This window comes from Rattus norvegicus, chromosome 2 (genome assembly GCF_036323735.1).
Source record: "Rattus norvegicus strain BN/NHsdMcwi chromosome 2, GRCr8, whole genome shotgun sequence".
Lineage (NCBI taxonomy): Eukaryota > Metazoa > Chordata > Mammalia > Rodentia > Muridae > Rattus > Rattus norvegicus.
In genome coordinates this window covers 199,169,705-199,191,665 of record NC_086020.1, presented here as the reverse complement: position 1 = coordinate 199,191,665, position 21,961 = coordinate 199,169,705, and the positions used below count along the sequence as shown (strand labels likewise).

The 21,961-nt window shown below is 45.1% G+C and overlaps 2 protein-coding genes and 1 long non-coding RNA gene across 7 annotated transcripts in view; 2 read left to right on the top strand and 1 right to left on the bottom strand.

The window, feature by feature from the left end:
- The window catches only part of Fndc7 (fibronectin type III domain containing 7), a 37,397-nt gene extending 34,760 nt beyond the window's left edge, over positions 1-2,637 (top strand). The window contains exon 14 of one of the 2 annotated variants that reach the window (XM_006233159.5): positions 77-2,637. The gene's annotated coding sequence lies outside the window, so the exon portion shown is untranslated. The remainder of the gene's footprint in view (positions 1-76) is intronic. The other variant, NM_001107717.2, reaches the window with a different exon arrangement.
- LOC134485674 (uncharacterized) lies at positions 2,127-15,384 on the bottom strand. Of its 4 annotated transcripts, XR_010063920.1 has the most exons (9): positions 13,877-15,384; positions 10,123-11,554; positions 9,894-10,018; positions 8,662-8,760; positions 8,343-8,445; positions 6,544-7,251; positions 5,768-5,910; positions 4,918-5,008; positions 2,127-4,464 (listed from the first exon to the last, which is right to left on the bottom strand). It is a non-coding gene; the product is annotated as an uncharacterized LOC134485674 (long non-coding RNA). The 4 variants fall into 4 exon arrangements; XR_010063919.1 differs by having other exon boundaries at positions 6,544-8,760; XR_010063922.1 differs by lacking the exons at positions 9,894-10,018; positions 10,123-11,554; positions 13,877-15,384 and adding an exon at positions 9,329-9,437.
- Positions 15,385-17,842: 2,458 nt separating this feature from the next.
- The window catches only part of Stxbp3 (syntaxin binding protein 3), a 43,099-nt gene continuing 38,980 nt past the window's right edge, over positions 17,843-21,961 (top strand). The window contains 1 exon segment of the mRNA NM_053637.2: positions 17,843-18,009. Coding sequence (NP_446089.1) covers positions 17,961-18,009 — 49 coding nt within the window. The 5' untranslated portion in view covers positions 17,843-17,960.

Genomic DNA, 21,961 nt, shown 5'->3' with positions numbered 1-21,961 from the left:
AAGAGAATTAATTCTGTCTGATTCCACAGCAAGATTTTGTCTTCCATATTAAAAATTCTCCTCACTTCTCTTCCAGAGTCCCTGCGCTGTTAGTGAGCAGCTATGGAAACTTGCTATTAGAACACAAAACACCCATAGGATAGGAAAAGCTCCTTTGTCCTTTAAAGGAGTAACTCAGACTCTGTTTTGAGGGGACAAGGTCAAGTGTGTCATCAGCTACAGAGACGTTCGAGATGAGCTATGAAGAGGACTCCACGGAGGAATGGTCCAGAGAGTCCACTGGACAGTCGCCAGACTGAGTCAGCACTGCCACAGCCTGAAGCATAAAGGCAATGCTTAGCAGAAATTTGTTCCAAGGCTTCATATCTAGACACACCATAGAAGGTCGCCTGTCCCAAACCCATGTAGCCCAGGCTTGTCTTGAAGTCTCAATCCCTCTGCCTCAGCCCTCCAAAGTGCTCAGGATACAGGCATCCACCATTCTGCCCCATCGCAGATTTTAATATGTCCTGATCATGAGTCTCTCAACAGCTTAGCATACAGCATGCTCTCCGCAGGACGGAAGTGCTCCCCCCACTGCAGTCAAGCCATCCTCCGGAGGACAGCATTCACCCCTACACAGGCCTTTGTTGGGGTTTTTAAGCTGGAGTCTAGAGCAGCTGCTGCTAGGGCCACGTCAGTAACAAACGCCTTCCACACAGGTTTCTGGGGAAGCCAAGCTCCCTGCAGACTTCACTGAGTCAGAGAGTGCCATGTGAACAGACATCTGCCAGAGCCTCTGGGAAGGCAGAGCTGTAGGTCTGTGGCTGGAAAGGCTGCCATCACGCTCTCTGAGTGAGCGAAGATGTCAGGGGGAGCAGCAGCCAAGGGCAAGGAGTCTCAGACTGCGGCAGGGTCTCTCTCTCTCTCTCTCTCTCTCTCTCTCTCTCTCTCTCTCTCCCTCCTTCCCTCCCTCCCCCCTCTCTTTCACACACACACACACACACACACACACACACACACACACACACACACACACACACACACAGTCTTTCATTGACCTTATAGCCTGTTCTCTGCTCACATTGTAATGGCTTCTTTCCATGATTGGAGAGGGAAAATAGTGAAACATAACATAAATCTGTTGTACCTAGAACAAATGTTTGTCTATCTAATGCCAGAAAACTGATTTTTAAAATAGTATAAATAAGATTTTTAAAATAGTATAAATAAGGCATCCTCAAATGCATAGCTGTAGGGTGTGAAAGGATGGCTCAGTGGTTAAGAGAACAGGCTGTTCTTGCTGAAGACCAAGTTATAGTCCAAGCCCTCACATGGCAGCTTATCAACCTCTGTAACTGGTTCGGCGTAGTGGGTGGTGGTGATGGGCCATACCCTCTTCTGGCCTCCAAGAGCACCAGGCACAAATGGTGCACAGACACACATGCAGGAAAGTTAGACATGCAGCCAGCAAGGAAGAGAGAGCAAACTTCCTCTCGTGCATCTTCTCTCCAAGTATGAGGGCACATGCTGGTAATCTCAATACTCACGAGTCTGAGGCAGGAGGATCATGCATTCAAGGCCAGGTTGGCCCACATTCTGAAATGTCTCAACAAACAAATCAGGGATGCAAAACGTGTCACTGACAAAGAGGTTTTTATACTATCAAGTATCTATTTTTGAATTTTATTGTTTTTATTTTACATGGATGAATGTGTTGCCATATAGGTGCCGGGAACTGAGCCCGGGTCCTCTGCAAGAACAGCAAATGCTCTTAATCAGTGAGCCGTCTCTTCAGCCCATTGCCTTACAGTCTCACAGACGTACGCTTCGCATTCTGAATACTCACTCCCCAGCTCTCCACTACCTCTGCCCACCCCTCCATGCTCCACAACCTCTCTTGTGTTCCTGTACGTTTTATTTAGTGACGTAGCAAGATTTTCCAGGGCATCTGTGGGGTGTGATGGACCCAGCAGAGGATACACAACTAAAGATAGCATCCCTCCTCTTAGAGGATCTACGGATAGTCAGTGCTTCAGAGGTAAAGGGTGGGGTCCCATGAGCCCCTTGATAAGGAGATCTTTCCCAGGACAAACCAGTTCTAAAAGTGGAGTTAAATGCTTCATGAGCACAAATGAAAGAGGGCTGAGTTTTGCTCACTTAAAATGTTTTTGCCAGTGAAGATAGTGCACACCTTTAAGGCTAGTACTCAGGAGGCAAAGGTAGGTGGATGTCTGAGTTTAAGGCTAGCCTGGTCTACCTACGGAGCTCTAGGCCAACAAAAACTAGATAGTGAGACCCTGTCTTCAAAAAAACAAAAAATAATGTTTTTAAGTGGGTACAGAGATGTATGCCTTTAATCCCAGCCCTTAGGAGGCAGAGGCAGGTGGATCTCTATGAGTTTGAGGCCAGGCTGGACAAAATAGTGAGGGCCAGGACAGCCAGAGCTATGTAGAGAGATCTGTCTCAAAAACAAACAACCACCAATCTAGGCAGTGATGCCGCACATCTTTGATCCCAGCAGTCAGGAGGCAGAGGTGGGCAGATCTATGAGACCAAGGCCAGCCTAGTGTACAAAGAAAGTTCCAAGACAAACAGGACCACACAAAGAAACCTTGTCTCAAAAACAAATAAAACAAACAAAATAAACCAAAAAAATTTCATGTATTTTAACTAATTGTCGTCGATGGACAGCACAAGCTTCATTATGAAAAGTATACTTAGCTTATGTTTAGCCCCGCTATGCTCCCTTGTCCCACTCTACAGCTCTCCTTTGGTTTCTGAATAACACAGAGGGGACAGAAGTTTCTCACACAGATTCCCAGCTGTCATTGTGGACTTACATTAATTAAATAATGGAATCCAGCCTGTACATAGCAGGCAGGTTGTTGTTTATTTGTTTGTTTCTTCATGATCACCAAAGGATTCTGACCATGCAGAAGTTTGGAAAATTTTAATGGGCTCATCTTGGTGAGTTCTTTTCTTGAAGTTAGATTTCAGTGATGGAAGCTCAGATCGATGATGGAGGCCTGCGGCCTGTGAGGAAAGCCTTGCGAGCCCTGAAGTGCTCAGGGGACTTCTTCATTTTGCCGGGAAAACTTTGGTGGAAGAGACATGAAACCATATTCTGGGCTCACATGTGGGGCAGCACCCATGTGAAACTCTGTGCTACATCAGTTGACAGTATGGTACCTTCAGAATGGTACCTCAGAATAGGGTCTGTGGCTGACTGGAAGAAACAAGCGGCATAGACCAAATGGAAGGCCGGCATCTCTGTTCTCAAAGATCAGCGCAAGAAAATGGCCATATCCATTTAGTTATGTGTCAAAGGCTAGGGTACACTGGGCCAGAGTTCCATAAAAACCAATGTGGTCCACACCGGGTGAGGACAAAATTAACATTTACTTACTCCATTTACTTAGTGTGTGGAATGCACAGACCGCACACTGCTAACAGCTTCTGCATTCTCATTTTGTAAGGGCCCATGGTTAGCCAAAGAATGACACCCTTGACTCAATTAGTATGTAAACACGAAGAGTGTTCTATTCTGCAGAAGCCAAGCATGCTGGGGTCTCCCATTACCAAGATAGAAAGACAACCAAGTGAGCTTGCAGGCCTGACTTAAAGCACATTAGGGCATTCTGGGTAGGTGACCTTTATCTTACTCCATCTCTAGGACACTCCATTACTGGGGTGTAGAGGCTGGAAACTGCTGCTGAGCCATTGTCCTTACCTCAGGCCTGGTGTTGGGGCAGCTCCAGCCAGCCCTATGCCAAGGGGAGAACCTAGTAATACAACAGAAATGGCCACCCTATTAACTCAATTGTTTGGAGGTGCTAGCTGGTTGACGATATCCTCCCCAGAGTAATTAGTCACTCTGGGTACAAGCTGAAAGATCTTCAGTCGTATTTACAATCAGGCCATAAATGCATGGAGTAAGCCCCAGGTACAAGCCCACCAAGCGTTCTCTGGGGACAGCATGTATCCTGTAACAGTAGGGGTTACAGTGCAGTTGCAGAGGTGGGAATAGGATGGGGGTACCTTATTTTCAATGCAGAGTCCCTGTCCGGTAAGAGGAGTTAAGAACCGGCAGTCTAATCAGTCTTCCTGCTAGACACTGTGACGTTGATGACAAGGTTGTTGTATCACCCCTTAGGGGTACCCAGATAGTAAGGGGCCAGTGGCTGGTGCAGCAAAGAAGCAGCAGCTAGCAAGCAGGATCAGGACACTGGAGTCACAGACTCGGCAGACTGACAGGGTGTAGGGTGACCTTCCATCATTCTTGTGACATCCCCTGGAAGTCTCCTCTGCTGGGACTTTAATTACTGGATTTTGTCTCCTGGCAGGCTGAACATGGGAGGTGTATCCACATCCTGATCCCATCCACCTTAACAGTCAAAGGTGTGGTCAGGATCACAGTGTCAGACCCTTTCCAGCAAGGTTCCAAAGCCTTGTGGTTATGCCGCTTAATCCAGACTTTGTCACCTGATTCAAAGCAATGAGGGTTAGGGCAAGGAGCAGACTTATAAACCTGGCAGGTGGCAGAACAGAGTTGCTTCTGGGCCCTATGGAGGGCTTCTAAGGATTTAAAAAACCTTATGTTGATCATATTCAGCTAAGATATCATCCTAAAGGTTAGGCAGCATGGTAGGGGCCTCCCATATAGGACCTCAAAGCAGGGGGAGACCTAAAGTAGAGGGGGGGTTCCTTGCCCTATATTAGGCATAAGGTAGGAGCCACTGCCTGTTTCACAGGTTAATTTGGTCAAGGTCTCCTTCAGGATCTGATGCATCCTCTCTACTTGCCCTGAACACTGGGGTCTGTATGCACAATGTGATTTCCAACTGGTCTCCAGAACCTGTGCTAGAGATTGAGTTACCTGAGAGATGAATGCTGGTTGGTCCATGGTCAGACCCAAGCAGGGTAGGCAAAACGTACCTGGGTATAATGTCTTCCAGAAGCCTCTCTGCCACTACATTGGTACTCTCCTTCTTTGTAGGGTAGGCTTCTGCCCATCCTGAAAAGACACCTATAAAAACCAGCAAATACTTACATCTATATGTTCCTGGTTTTATTTCTGTGTAGTCTATTTCCCAATTAGGCCCCGGCCATTGACCCCTGTTCTGGTTCCTGAAGTGGCTGTTGGATTGGGGCTTCGGGGGTTCACAGCCTGGCAGGTGGCACAGTCTGAGATTACCTGATCAACCAAGTGTCCTAAGTCAAATATTTGTACCTTGCCCCTCACAGCAGTTCCTTCAGTTTTCAGTAACTGGGTATGAAGCTTGATGAATCTGAGGGATGAGTGGCTTAGCAAACTCCTCAGGTGGGATGGTGCTGCCTTCCAAGGTCAGCGACCATGTTTCTTCTGTAAACTCCCTGGCATTTCACCTGATGTCATTTGTCTTTACCAGTATACTCAGGGATGGCTGGGAATACAGAGGGTGGCAAAGCTACCAGGATGTCGGCAGTGGAAGCTTGGGTGGCCTCCCTTTCAGCTTTATCAGATAGCCTGTTCCCTCGGGCTATTTCTGATATCCCTTTCTGATGCCCAGGGCAATGAATTATGGCCACTTTGAGAGGAATAAAGCAAGTATTCCTTCCTTACTTTTGATGTTTTTTTTTTTTTCCTTCAGCAGTCAATATCATCCCATCTGCTGTCAGTGGAAATGTTGGCTATGGCTCCTTTTGCCAGTTTTAAAGCCTGGGTTAGAGCCTTTAGTTCAGCTTTCTGGCCTAAAGTTCCTGGCAACAAAGCAGCTGCTCAAGTAACAGAGTCCTAGTCCATTACCTCTGCCCCTGCAAACATGATTCCATTCTGGATGAAGCTGCTCCCATCCGTGAAGTAGAGGCCTTCTGTGTTTGGCCAGCGTTTGTCAGTCAAGTCCAGCCTGATGTTCTGGATATGTGCTATAGAGCAATCATGCTGCATATCTGAGGACAGATCAAGTAGCAGAGTGGCTGGGTTTAGGGCAGATGATGGGTTATATCTTATTCAAGGTAGATTCAAAAATAGATCCTGAAAGTACTCCGGTCTGGAGTTGGATAGCCACCGGCTGGGTGGACTCTTAAAGGTCCCTCAATAGCATGGGTGGAGGAGGCAAAAACAAAGTTCTGATCTTATGGTTCTATTGTCAATATCTTTGACTAACAGGGCAGTGGTGGCTGTGACACAGAGGCAGGCTAGCCATCCTTGGGCCACTGGGTCCAACTTCTTAATGGTTTGGCTATCTCAGTGAATCCTGGAACCCAAAGTCTATAAAATCCAGCAGTTCCCAGAAATTTCCATACTTGCCTTCCGGTTGATGGGACTGGAATGCTAAGAATGGTTTTCTTCCGGGGCATTTAACAGCATGCATTGACTGTGTCTTAGCTCGGGTTTTACTGCTGTGAACAGACACCATGACCAAGGCAACTCTTTTTTTTTTTTTCTTTTTTTTTTTTCGGAGCTGGGGACCGAACCCAGGGCCTTGTGCTCGCTAGGCAAGCGCTCTACCGCTGAGCTAAACCCCCAACCCAACCAAGGCAACTCTTATAAGGACAACATTTAAGTGGTGGTTGGCTTACAGGTTCTGAGGTTCAGTCCATTATCATCAAGGCAGGAGCATGGCAGCATCTACGTAGGCATGATGCAGGAGGAGCTGAGAGCTCTATATCTTCATTTGAAGGCTGCTAGCAGAATAGACTCCCAGGCAACAAAGACAAGGGTATTAAAGCCCCACATCCACAAGGCCACACCTACTCCAACAAGGCCACAACTCCCAACAGTGCCACTCCCCAGGCCCAGCATACACAAACCATCACAGGCTACCACCCCTTGAATATGTACAGCAGGTAGGTGACCTGGTTGACAAAACTGGGCCTTCTTAGCAGATACTTGGTAGCCAAGTTGACTCAGCTCGTGTGGCCTCCTACCATGTCTCCAAGTCAGAGGCCCCTGCAATACATACTGGAACACATTATTTGGGGATGGGCCCACAGGTACTCACCCAAGTCCTCATGCTGTTGGGAACCAGCAGCAGTGCAGGAGCAGGAACATAGGAGGGGAGACAGAGATGCTCCTCAGGGCATAAAGGTGGAGCTAGGGAGGGGGCGGTGGCTGACCCTCCTTTGGAGAAAGAAAGGTGGGGAGTGGCAGAGCCCGTAACAAAAAAAAAAAAAAAAAAAAAAAAAGGTTTCATCCAAAACAAGGGGCTTCTCCATCAGGTATTGCCATGTGGTGATATGTGGAACTTGGTCCGGGTGGCCCCAGGTCTCTTAAACTAAACCTTCACCCTGTGAATGACAGGCAGGGAGATGAAAAGTCCCCTCCTCAGGCTACTGGAGGGCCATTCATTCCTGCAAAAGATGGTTAGTTAATTTGCAGTGACAGACAACCAGAACCAAGTCTTCTGTGACTCGGTGAAAGTCCTGAATGGGGTTCAGGACTGAACCTAGTGGGGTGCTTTGTTCCTGTTCCACCCTAAGAACCAAAGAAAAAAATTGTAGGAGAGGACGAAAAGCACAAACAGTACACAAGACAAAGGGACGTTCCCAGAAAGCTAAACCAAACCAAAGACTGTCTCAGCCAGTCTTCCTCCCTGTGCATGGGAGGTCCACAGACCCACAGTTTGAAAACCAGATGACAACTAGAAAGCTCTTCAGCTTCTGGTAGGGGGTCAGGAACAACCTCCATTGCCCTTGGCTGGATAACAAAATACATGTCTACTTTGCCCCTCTTGGCCTCCAGATTAAATCTGAAGCTGAATTAACCCCCCCCCCCCAAAAGAGATATGGACAAGACAAAAGACAACCAGGTGCCCAGACTTACTGGTCGGAAAAACATTCCATTTTTGGGTCAGGGGGCATCTCTAGCAAATCCCAGATGAGCCTCCAAGTGTAAGGGCCCATGATTTGCTGAAGAATGACACTCTGAACTCGAATAGTACATAAATGCAAAGAGTGCTTTATTCTGTAGAAGTCCAGCATGCTGGGGTCTCCCATTACCAAGATAGAGAGACAAGTGAGCTTGCAGGCCTGATTTAAAGCACATTAGGGCATTCTGGGTAGGTGACCTTTATCTTACTCCATCTCTAGGACATTCCATTACTGGGGTGTGGAGGTCTGGAATTATTGCTGAAAAAGTAGCTGAAGAAGTCTGAAACTGCTGCTGACCCATTGTCCTTACCTCAGGCCAGGTGATGGGGCAGCTTCTGAGGCTTGGACTTGACTGAGCTTGCCCAATCCTGAACTGCCAATTTGAAGCCTGTCATGGAGTCAGCCTAGCCTTCTCAATTTCACTTCCATAAGAATCCCACATGGTAAGTAAGAATTTCATCGTCTTTCCACCGATAGGGAAAGAGGCCCAGAAAAGTCAAGACACTCACCCACGTTCACACAGCTCGCCAGTGCAAATACTCTTGGGAATCACATCAGGAGTGCAATAATTTACACCCGAGGATTGGTATTTTGTTGATGGAAAGTCCTTCCCTAGATTATTTGGTGCAATCATGAATTGGGGAGAAAAAGACCAACATGAGATAAAAGAAATGGAATTAAGGGGTTGGGGATTTAGCTCAGTGGTAGAGCGCGTGCCTAGCAAGCACAAGGCCCTGGGTTCGGTCCCCAGCTCTGAAAAAAACAAACAAACAAACAAACAAAAAAGAAATGGAATTAAAGGAGGATGACCCACTCTAATCCCAGTACCTCCAATTCAAGCTGTCTTGTTTGTTTAACTGCTTCATGCCTGTCTGCCTCTCATCTCTGGCCAGTGTTGGTGTTTTTTCGCCTTCATTCCAATGTGTCCTGTTCAAGGAATCAATTCAAACACTCATTTTGATCTGTGTAGGAGAGTCCACTAGAGGAGACCTGAAGAAACAGCTCAGGCAGATTATGCAAAACTAGGGGACGTGGGAGGATGGACAAAAGCCTGCCAGAGAAGGATGGACAATAGTCTTGGAGCCAGCTAGCTCCAGATCCTAGCTCATCCTGAAATCCTATAGGATGTACTTAACTTTCCTCAGTCTCTTTTTTTCTCATTTGTAAAGCAGCAATAAAGATTGTCATATTGCTGGGTTGTACATGGTTTTAGATATGTATTCATGGGCTAGGAAGATAACTCAGTTGGCAAAGTATTTGCTGAGTTGGCGTAAGCCTGAGTTTGAATGAAAGGCTGGGTAAAAATTGGTAAAAAATGGTAAAAAAAAATTAGTAATGGTGGTGTGTGCCTCTTATTCCAGTACTGAGGCAATGGAGACAGGAGGGTTGCTCTGGCTTACTGACCAGTCTGTCTATTCCAAATAAGTGAGTTCCAGGTTTAGCAAGAGACCCTGCCTCAAAAGTAAAAATGGAGAAGCAACGTGGAGAAAAGCACCTGCCATTGGCCTCTGGCTTCTGCACACACATGTTCCCATACACATGCTCCTCCCAACATACGAAGATAACGTATCACACAGATGCAATGTAACTGGCTTGAATCCACACTGTTAGAAAGAATAAGACCTAAATTTGCACATTGTAGACTTGTGTATGTGTGCAGCTAAGGCATATATTGATCCACTACTCCACAATGTCCCTGAGCCTTTAGGGACACGTCATAACCACAGCTCCTCTGACCATACTTCCAATTCTGAAGGGCATTTTGGTGTCACTCCCTTTGGAGAGTATGATGTGGAGGTATTTCACCCACCTCACTTCTTCCTCTTAGCTTGACCCTCAGGGATAAGAAACTCCAGTAAGGTTCACTCTGTTAGGATTTTTCTAATGGGTCAGGCTTCACTGACTATACCCACTAAGCAGAACTTAATTTAAATTTGAAAAGGAAGTGGGAAAGGTGGCATATGTTTAAAACTGTGAGCAACTGAACTAATTTAAACTTGGTTTAAAGGGAGCTAGGGCTCCAACTGACATTGTCGTAAATACTCAATCAGAGAAAGCACCTCTCGTCGGTCTTTTCCAGTCCGTTGCCTTTGTCTTCTGTGTAGAGTAAGCTGACTGTTACCCCAACTGCAGCACATGCCAGGAATCCTTGGCAAGCAACAGCATGAAGTCGACTTCCTCATTTCTGTGAGGAATAAGCATGAGGGTGAAAGAGATAATGCCCTTGCTGGTGCATAGTGCACACTAAGCACTCAGCCGGTATTAGACATTGTTAAAAACAGAACTTACTAGCCATTTCCACTGTGTGACCAGTTTGAATCTCTGAAACTCCTGGCTCTTTGTAGAATCCTGTAGGAAAGCCTCTGTCTGACAGCGTAAATAATGGTTGTCAGGGCACTCAGCCAGCAACGGAGCTGATTGTCTGTTTTGCTTTCAAGTCCCAAGACAATGCCCTCCAGTAGTCTGCTGCACAAATTGTCTTCTGAGCTCAAAGCTCAAATCACTTCCTGTTCATCAGCTTCCAACAATAATCTAGGGGTCTTAAAAACATTGATAATCTCCTTCATGCATTTTTTGCACTAACTTGTTGAGTAATGGATTATTGTTTCCTTGGGTCATTTATCTGTATTCTATCCCTAATGCATTCACTTTGGGGAATGGGGGCGGGGCAAGGTTTCTCTGGTCCAGGTTAGCCTGGGACTAGGTATGTAGCCAAGGATGATCTTGAACTCCTGACCTTCCTGTTTTCATCATCTATGTACTGGGATGGCAGATTTGGGTCATCACATTTGGCCTTAAAGCATTCACTTTTTGGCCCTCTTTTGACTAACACAAGATTCTGCCCGACTCCATTTTGAAAGCAGGATCCATTTTGTTGTATTGCTAAAAAATAAATTTTCGCTGACTCTAAGTTGAGTTTTTGTTTGTTTCCTAGCATCTGACCTGCCCCAATTCATGACCTTGACTTGTCTTTGAGAGCACCCTGACTCTCCTTGATCAGTGGCCACATGATAATGGCTGTTTTCTTTTGTTGAGATTTTTCTGTACTCCAACTGTCCCATTGTCTCCATTCTATAAACCTGCTTTGTAACTGTTCATGCTCCTTTAAAGGGTCCTGAGAAATGGACTCTGTACTTCTCTGTCTCTAACCTGATTTAGGAGGCAGTTGTTGGTCAGCTCTCTGGTGCATCCTAATAGGTAAAGTTTACTTCAAGTCTGACTCAAAAATTGTGGTAGTGTTCTTATTCTTGATCACTGGAACTAACTTTTTCTGGATGCCTCAGTGAGATAAGACCACCTACCCAAATTCTAAACCTTTATCTTCACTCTCAGAATCTAGGGTTGAAGGGCCACCTCAGGAGGTATCCACCTGGGGACATTCCAAGGCTGCTTGGCATGCTTTTGATTTCTTGGTCTATCAGAATGAACTACCAAGCTAGGAAAAGCACCAAGCATGGAGGGAGGCCTCTCTGGTAAGTCTCAGCAGTTTCTGTGTCATCTTATTTGTTTGGGTTCCTGATCTGGTATGAGAAGGGGTCTCTGAAGACTCACTACTCTCCAGGGTAAAAAGTGAGATGTTGCACTGCTCACCTGAGGTCCCTGATCTGGTTTTGTGTCTCATTCGTCTTCTCTTTGTATGCCTTGGTTTTGGTTTTGGTTTTACTGTCTCCATCCCTTGTACTCTCTCCGTTCTGTATTAATATGGGCAGTTGAATGCACACTGTATGGGTGATAAGACTAGTAAGCTTATAAGTCTTTAACCTGTGTTCTAAAGAATTTTGAGAAACTTTATCCCCATATAGAGGACTATGATTATGCTGTCACCATGAGTAACCTCCAAACGCTCTATGGAGCTGAATGGCCTCCTGAATGTATTTTTGATCCTCAGATAGCCCGGGCAATATCACCTAGGTAAGCCTGGCTGCACAGCTTAGGTTGGACACATAGGAAGATACAAAAGATGGAATGGTTTCTCAGGAAAGAAGAGGTCAGAGCTATTAGAAATAGCCCAGAAGATGTTTGACAGCAGGGGCAGCAAAGATCTTTAGGCAAACAAGATGGGGTGGACCACCATGGCTGTACTGCAAGTCCTAGTCACTTTCAACTCTGCCCATTAACCCCACAATAAAAAAAGAAAACCTTTACGAAAAGGACCAATATGCCTACTTCAAATTAATAGATCCCTAGAAGAATGAATGCCCATGATGAAAACAAGTAGGACCCCACAAACCCAAGCCAATCTAATGGAGGATTAGTGGCCATGTCTCCTTCAAACTAGGCTCTTAGGAGACTGTAGTAACCTTTGCTATCCAAGCCAACATGTAAATTCTCTGTTGGACACCGAGGTTACATATTCAGTATTATGGGAGCCCCTAGGATCCCTAACCAACCAGATAATGGAAATACAGGGCACAACAAGGCGTATTACAGAGTATAAATGGACCACTGACTAGGCTGTTAACCTAGGGCAAGGAACTATGACTCATTCTTTTATCCTTAGTACTGAATGTCCCTACCCTTTGCTAGGGCAGGAACCTTGAACAAGCTCCAGCCAACAATATTGTTCTCAGGAGATACTCCTAGGTTGCAACTGGATAGCCTTTAACTATAACTTGCCCAATAAGTGAGGAATATCTGCTCCTCCAAAATCTGTCCCATTCCCTGGAAGGGGAGCAGAAGAGTTATTAATCCAGGAAATTTCTACAGTTTGGGCAGAGGACATCCCTTCTGGCTTGGCTAAATGTGTGCTACCTGTTATAGTGCAGCTAACATCTAGGGCTCTGCTCAGAAGCAAGGAAAGGGATTAAGGTTCACCAGGTGCCTCCTTGAAGCAGGCGTACTTGCTCCTTGCCAGCCAGTCTGCAGTACCCTTCGTATCCTATCCAAAAGCCCGGGACTTGAGGTGAGACACCAATGTAAGACTTATGGGAAGTGAATAAGCTGTTAGAAACCATTCACCCGATTATTATAAATCTCTACAGTTTGCTCAGCCTATTACCATCAGAACATAAAGTTTATACTGTATTGGACTTAAAAGATGCATTCATTTCCATCCCCCTGTCAAAATTAAGTCATCTTAACTTTGCATTGGAATGAGCCAACAATGAACTGGGGATATTGGAGCAGTTAATCTGGACCAGACTGCCGCAAGGGTTCAAAAACTCCCCTACCATCTTTGATGAAACACCTAGCCAGGATTTAAGTCTCTTCTCTAATAAGTACTCTGAACTAATCTTGCTTCAATATGTGGATGATTTATTATTGTCTGTTAAAGATGAGGAGGACTGTTTGAAGTCACTCAAGGCCTTTCAGAAATACTAGCCCTGTTAGACTGTAGTGTTTCTAGAAAGGAAGTCCAAATTTGCCTGCTCCAGGTTACCTACTTGGGATATGAGCTGAGAGAGGGGAGAAGACTGCTGTCTCAAGACCAAATAACAGCCACAATGCAAAACCCAGCTCCAACCACTAAGAAACAAGTTAGGGAGTTTCTGGGAGCTGTTAGATATTGCTGTCTTAGGATACCTGGGTTTGATGATATTGCCAAATTCTTGTACTCTGCTATGACTGGGGCATCACCCCTTTGAATTGGACTGTCTTTAAGAACTTAAAAGAGACCCTTTCACAGGCCACTACTTTAACTTTCCCTGGTGTCTCCAAACCCTTTCATCTTTACATCCATGAAAGTAAAGACATTGCTAAGAGACTCCTGACTTAGATCCTGGGTTCCTGGGAAAAGCCAATAACTTACATCTCAAAAAGACTAGATCCTGTAGCCTTGGGATGGCCTCCTATAGTCTTATGATGGCCCCCTGTAGCCTTGTGATGGCCCCCTGTAACCTTGGCATGGCCCCTTTTGTTTAAGAGCCATTACAGCCACTGAAATTCTTGCAAAAGAAGCTGACACTCTTACAGGGGGACAGACTCTAACTGTAACATCTCTGCACAGGTATTCCTGCAGAGGGATACCATCAACCAGAGGATGGATGCCAAATGCTGACTTGACTCAGCACCAGACCCATCTTTTACATAAGGAAAGACTGACCTTTGATAAATCTTTGGCCATCAATTCCACCATCCAGCCACCAGCTGCCTGAGGAGTCCATCCATGACTTCCTGGAGATGCTGGATGTCATCCAAGACACTCTACCAGACCTGGCAGACATTCCACTCACCACCATAGATGCAGATGCCCTCTACACAGATGGTGCAGCTTCAGTTGAGATGGTACCTGGGGACAGTGGTGGTCACAGGCTAGAAAAAGGTAGATCATTTGAGCACAAGCCTTGCCTGGGGGCACAAGTACCCTGAAAGCAGATATAATCACTCTAATATAGGCTTTAAGGTGGGCTGAAGGGGGAAAAAGTGGACACAGACAGTCAATCTGCTTGTTATGGCTTATGCTCATGAACAGATATGTAAAGAGAGGTGCTTACTCACCTCAGAGAAAGAGACTACGATAAACAAACACGAACTTGTCCAGTTGCTGGAGGCCATCTGGCTGCCAGCAGAGCTTGCTGTAAGACACTGGCCAAGACACCAAAAAGGTAAAAGCTCCCAAACTCAAGGTAGGTAACAGCTGTGCAAATCAAGTCACCAAAGAGGCTGCTCTTGGGCAACCCAAACTCAGAGCATCCTGGAACTATCTGCTGTCCCTGAACCCCAACTCTGCCTCCATAAAGATGATCCAGAAGAGATCAAGTCATATTCTGATTTGGGGGTTCAGGAGAGCCTCAAGGATGGTGGATCTTGACTGATGGAAGATTCTGCATGGCAAAGGTACTGGGCCAAAACTGGCTCAAGCTTAGCATCACTCCATGCACTTGTCTCCTAAGATTTCAGAGCTCATCTCCCCTCATGTCTGGATATATGGACACTGAGAAAAACTTCCAGATCAATGCCTGATCTGTATCCAGGCAAATGCAAAGAAGGACATGGTTCTCCCAGGACAATGGCATCAACAAAATGTACCAGGTGTATTCTGAGAATTAAACTTTACTGAAGTCAAGCCAGGACTATATGGCTATAAATATCTGCTGGTCTTTCCTGAGCAGAGGCCTTTCCATCCCTAATAGAAAGAACCTAGGAGCTAAGAATTTTTCGTTTTCTTCTCTCTCTCTCTCTCTCTCTCTCTCTCTCTCTCTCTCTCTCTGAGACAGAGTTACTCTGTGTGGCCCTTGCTGTCCTGTAACTTGCTCTGTATTGGTCCAGTCTGGCCTCACACTCACAGAGATCTACCTGCCTTTGCCTCCGGAGTGCTGGGATTAAAGGTGTGTACTACCACCAACTGGCTAAAAATTAATAATGGAAATTATTTCCAGATTTGGCTTCCCCATATCTCTGGGGTCTGACAGTGGACCAGCCTTCATAGCCAAGTTATCTATCTTAATTGCTCTGTGAGAATCATAACATAAATTAGAAACTTCACTGCATGTATCATCCTCAGAGATCAGGAAAGGCAGAGATGGTGGCTACAACTTTAAAAAAGATTTTTAACTAAATGTACGTTTGAGATTGGTGGTAACTGGGTTGACCTTTTGCCGTATTCCTATCTCAGGGTCTGATGTATTCTCTACAGAGAAAAGTTCACCCCCATACAAAATAGTCTAAGGGTAGTCATCTCTTAGGATCTGTTGGGTACAAGCCTCTGTTATCAGACTGTCCCAATCCAATCTCTGAGTCCTTAAAAGGATTGCAACTAACCTTGAATAAGGTTTTCCTTCAGGTTCAGGCTGCTCAACCTGTTTGGTACCACCCACCTGACAACCTAGTCCAGTCCAGAGATGCTGTATTGGTTCACTACTTCCAAATCGACAGCTTGAACCCAGATGGAAAGGATCTTACATTGTGATTCCCCAGATGCCTGCTGCTGTTAGGGTTGCTGGTTTCCTCCCTGACTCCTTACTCACATCTCAAGAAGGCACCCGAGGATCCATGGAAGAGGAGCCCGACCCCCAGAAGTGAAACCTGACTGAAAAAAGACTATTAAAAATCAAACTTTTGGGCTGGAGAGTTGGCTCGATGGTTAACAGCACTGGCTGCTCTTCCAGAGGTCCTGAATTCGATCCCCAGCAACCACATGGTAGCTCACAACCATCTATAATGTGACTTGATGCCCTCTTATGTTATTCAGGAGTATGTCTAGATAAAGCACTCATACACAAGAAATAAATAAATCTGTTTTTTTTAAATCAAACTTTCTAAGGTTTGACCATCTAACATAGCTTTAATCATTATGATCTTGCTGTTGCAATCTATACCATGATTTTCCTATGGCTAACAGTTTTACTGTCTTATTTTCAAGCTGTGCAAACAGAATCTCAATGCATCTTGATGGGGAAGAAGGTATAAAAGGCATCCCTATTATAGGAAACACCCGGATACTGTCTTGCCATGCAAACGATCGTTTTTATCAACCATGGAGGGAGGATACTCAGGATAGACTATTCTAACTGAACAATTCCAAAGTAATAGTACAGACTTTAGCATAATCAAATATTCTTTAAACTTTTCTGATAGTGGAAATTATAGAAGTGGAAGGGAAGACTCATCAATCACCTCAATTGAACTTAACAGACCCAGAGGAACTCTGTGTGTAACTAAAGTGTACGGTATAATCTCTGACTCTGTCTACCACCAGAAAGTCAACAAGAAAACTCTTTCTGTGTCAGAAAATATTCCTCTTACCTGTTACTTAAACATAATCTTGGTTGCCAGAAATTTACTGAAATGTGCTTTTTTAATGTCTCTGACTCTTCTCATACTATTGACAAGTATTGATGGAAAAAGAAATAAACAAACAAATGTTGACTGACCACATGGCCAAGATGGCTCTCCCCTTCATTGGCCCTCTAATATTTCTACTGGCTGCCATAATTGGGCCTTGTACCCACCAATGTGTTACCAACTTGATCACCTGTCAGATAAACAGTGCTAGAATTATTGCCACTTGACAACATTATTACAGACAGTCCCCCATAAAGGATTTGACCAGGACACATGAGTCAAGGGGGGAAATGAGGAACCTGCCTGACTCCATTTTGAAGGTAGGAGACATTTTGTTGTATTGCTAAACATAAGTTTTCATTTACTCTAAGAGTTGAGTTTCTGTTTCCTTGAACATGATCTGCCCCAAACCATGACCTTGACTTGTCTTTGAGAACACTTTGACCTTCCCTTATCAGAAACTACATGATAATGACTGGTTTTCTTGTTATTTTGCTCCTTAAAAGGACTCCTTAAAAGGGACTCTCAGCACTTCTCTCTCTGACCTCTAACTGGCCAGCTCTCTGATGCACCTGAATAAAATAAAGCTTGCCTAATTTTGACTCTGAATTGTGGTAGTGGCCTTATCCCTGCCTCATGGAATTATCAGTGCTAGAAATAATGCTCTATAACTTGTTATAAAATTCTTCATGGGAAGAAGAGGGTCTCTCATTTCTTAGGCTTTTCTGAAACTCTAGCACAGTTCTGAGCATATTGGTGGTTACCTTACAGTTTCACATAATCAGTGATCTTCAAAAATTAGTAAAATGAAGTTGTGGGGATAGACTTTCCATTTGGTGGTTGGACTGGCTTCTGAATAGTGTAGTATGAATCGCTTTGCTGAATGAAACATTTTGTAAAGCAAAAAGTCTCCGTATTGGGGGTAGCAGGATGGATCTTGAGCCTGACAACTTAGGGTTCCACCCCAAGACCCACACTGTGGAAGATGAGGTCTTCTGACCTTCACCTGCGGTCCTTGGCATGCACACATGCCTACATACACACAAATAAACGTAACTTTAAAATACAAAAAGAAATGATCCCATATATATAAATATATAATTGTATAAATTGTGTTCACATATTTGCTTTCTGATGCAAAATTGGACACTGAGTTATGGGTTCCGCTAGGGGGCGCCAGACAACATACAGAATTCCATCCACACTACGCAGCCGCAGTCCAGGCGCAGGCTGGACGCGCCCTTGTTGTTGCGCATAACGTCACCGGAGGGCGCGGCCCGTGACGGGGGAGGAGCCTCCCCTCCCCCGCCGGGAGGGGAAGGGCCGTCCCCCTAGTGCTGCTTTCAGGGCCAAAGTAGGTTGCGAGTGGGAGGCGGTGGCTGCGGCTCCACGGCTTGGGGAAGATGGCGCCGCCGGTGACGGAACGGGGGCTGAAGAGCGTCGTGTGGCGGAGTGAGTGCGGAGGGGTCACTCAGGGCTGAGGCAGGGAAGGGTCGGCCGTGCCGGGTCTTGTTTTCCCGCTGCAGCCCTGCAACCTCTCCGGGAGCTGCACGGGCACTTGTTGCTTTGGGACCAGGTCCCTGGCTTGACTCCTTCCGGCTAGCCCAGAGAGTCGGGTTTCATGCCAGCACCAGGGATGGGCGGGGTGACCAGACGCGGCCTTCTCCGTGGCTTTGGCCAACTCTCACCGCGGTGAGGCTCCTCGGCAAAACCCCACCCTTGGGCAACCTGACTCGGGCCGGCTTTCCTTCCCCGGTCCCCGAGCTGTCCTGGGACAGTTCTTCCCCACTGCACCTCCTCACCACACCAGGCACGGACGTCTCTCCATCCGACACAATCTGAGCTCTGTGTTTCTCTGTCCCGCCCTCGTTCCCGTGTTTTCAGAAGCCGCTTGTGTCCCACATTTATGTTAGCACCAAGGGTTTTATACTACTACGCTTTTCGGTGTCTTGTCCTTTGAAAAGTGCAGACGCAGCTTTTCAAGAGCGCCTTCTGCCACTGTTCCTAGGGAATATAACTTGCTTTAAAAAAAAAAAAGTTCTAGAGAAAGCAACAGCGGACTGTTAAAGCCTTATCTAGTGTCCGGTCCCTGCTTAGTCTGCTCCTTCACTGTTACAATTGGTCTGCTTGTTGGTTACTGGTGTTCGACAATATCAGCCGGGACTTTTATTAAAATCACACCAAACCTAGGCCTGCCAGGTTAGAGGAGCAATGAAAGCAGCAAACCGGAAGGACCTGCCTTGTTTGGCATCTCTGGGTTCTAAGTAATTATAGTCTAGTAGTGAAAAGGAGTAACGTCTTATTAGTGTTTCTTACTCCACCTTGGTGAACAAGGAACAGAATAGAAATTAGTTAACAAAATTCTGTCTTCAAGAATTCCTTGTGGGAAGTTAAAATCCAAATCAGCACAGGCATAGTGTTTACCGTAAAGAAGTTACTAAATAGATACATAGACTTTGTGAAATACAAAATTAGGCTTTAAAAATTTAGTTTAGGGACCTGCAAGGTGACTCAGTGGGTAAGGGTGCTTGCTGACAAGCCTAAGGACCAGAATTGGATCCCCAGGGATGTAAGGAGAGAACTGACTTAGGCAGATTGTCTATATTGACTCATACGAAAGTGGGTGACAAATTGTACTGAAGAAATTATTTCTGAGTTATAATGGCACTGTGTATCAGCTTGTAAGAAGATACCATAATGAAGGTAATATCAGTATCTATAGTGGGAAAACTAGCCAAGAGGTCTGTATGAAGGTCATGTTAACTTGGAGTAACACCAGGCTTATCAAATGGAGAGTAAAATACAGGCTAGATGAAAGGAAAAAAATGTTAGGCTGTATAATATTCTGAAGAACTTGTGTAACTAGAAGCACACAACCAAAAGGCAAGAGTAGCCCAGTGTTTATTGCACAGAACACATACACATTAAGGGACTGAAGAAACGGCTTAACTAAAACAATGAAAATAGGTCACATTTCCACAGGCTGATACATAGATGAGCAGTGCACACACAGAGGGATACATCTCTCTTTTGTTTTAAATAAGCATAAGTACAGTACTGATATATTTTATGTTACTTCATCTTGGAAACATGCTTTTAAAAAAGCCAAAAAGGGCATGCTTTTACACCATTCATATGAAAAACATCCAGGACAAGCAAATCTAGAGAAACAGGAACCCCTTCCTGTGGCCCAGTCTGGAGATTTCTCTTAAAGGGATGGAGTTCCTCTTTTGTTTTTTGGGTTTTTTTGTTTTGTTTTGTTTTGTTTTTCATTTGTTTGTTTGTTTGTTTGTTTGTTTTTTGTTATTGTGGTTTTGCTTTGGTTTTAGGTTTTTGAGATAGGTTTTTACTGTGTGTCCCTGGTTGTCTTGGAGCTATGTAGTCTGGGCTGGCCTTGAACTCACAGAGCACCTGCCTCTGCCTCCCGAGTCCTGGAATTAAAGGCCATATGCCACCACACAGAAAGAACTTTGTTTTGTTTTTGAAACAGGGTCTGGTGCACCTTAGTCTGGCCTCAAACTCATCTTTGTAGCCAAGAATGACCTTAAACTTATGATTTTTTTCTGCCTTCACCTCCTGAGCGGCTACAATCATGGGTAAATCCTACCATACCTGGTTTTATACAATACCACAGATTGGACTTAGGACCCTTGCATGCTAGGTGAACAGTCTACCGGCTGAATTGTGTCCACCCTCAGCCCCAAGGAACGAGGCTTCTTTTTAGAGTAGTGTTGATGGTCTCAAAACAATTGTGGGGGTGTAGTAGTGGATGGATAACAGAACATACTAGAAACCATATATTCTTTTGAGTGAGTGATTTCTGTAGTTTGCTGTTTATACCTTGATAATACTATTTAAATGAAACCAGAAAGAAGCTATTAAATCTAGACCTAAGGGTCAGACGTGGTGGCATTTGCCTGTAATCCCAGCACTTGGAGGTGGAGGTACAAGTATCAGTTCAGTGAGTACATAGCGAATTTGAAGCAAGTCTGAACTTTGAGACCTTATCTCGAATAAAATCTATACCTAAGATTTACACCCAGCACAGAAAGAGTTAATGTTTGACCTGTCTGTGTCTTCTGTGCAATTTAAACCTTCGTTTAGGATCTTATTTTATACAGAGTATTTTGCATTAGCCTCGTAAGGAAACTCCAGAGCTCTTTCCTTCCTTTCTAGTTCGTCCAGCAAGTAGCTGTCAGGATAATCTCTTTTAATAAGTGGCTTGAAGATCTATCTGCAGAGGCCCCCAGTGTACTTCTGACTGTTACCTAGCTCCAGTCTCCTTGTATAATAGTGATTCCCCCTATGCCCGGACTATTTATTCCCACTGTAGTGTTATCTCTTCCTATCCTATCTTGATGTCCCGTTCCTCCCTGTCTTTTGATTACTTTCCCTAACTCTTTCCCTACTCGGATTTTGGCTTTCAAGTCTTAGTTCAGATGGGCTGGCTTTTCTTCACGTGGCCTCCTCTGCCTTAGTGTTCAGTTTGCCTTTTCACCACTGCTTATGAGCTTTGCTTTTTTGTTTGTTTTCTTTTGTTTGGTTTTCAGACAAGTCTCACTTTTTTTAGCCCAGGCTGGCCTAGAACTCGCAGTAGCCCTCATGTCCTCTGAATGCCAAGGTTATAAGCGGGAGCCACCACTTACAGTTAGGAGTCTCTTGAGAAGCCTTTAGATGGTAGGTCCACCGTCTTGTCTTACAAGCTTCTACATTTATGTGCGTGTGCATGCGCAAATTCTAGTGCCCATGTGCATGCTTGCAGAGGCCAGAGGTCGATGTCTGATGTCTTGCTCTAATGCTCTCTACCTTACGAGATGAAGCCTCTCACTGAACCTGGAGTTCCCTGTAGCTAGGTTGGCTGGTCAGCTCTGAGGATCCTCTTGTATCTGCCTCTCCAGAACTGAGGTTTCTGTGCTCTGTCAAACCTGATTTTCATGTGTGCTTGATGGATCCAAGCTTAGGTCCTCACGCTCTTGGTAAGCATGTTAGCGTGTCACCAGCCTCCTAGGGCTGTAAGTTTGTACAGGCCCCATTGACAGGTGGTGATTTTTTTTTAATATTTTAAATTATTTTACAATCTTTCATAAATTTCCCCCTGTTCCTACCTAAAAGACTGCATTTGTACAGTACTGAATTCCTCTCGGAAAGTTCCTAGTGCACTTCAAGTACTTGAGTGGGACTAATAGAGCAAGAAGAAAACAGTAAGCACCATCATTCCCGTCTACACAGGAGGAGAGACTACACTAAATGGGTGGATCAGGAAAAGTTTATCTGATTGGCACATCTCAGGGAGATGACAAGAGAGACTCCACCATTAGGTACTACCTTAAGCCTCCTCTGTACAGGAGGATGAGGTGATGGTTCAGTTGGTAAGGGGCCTGCCTGTCAAGCATAAGTACCTAAG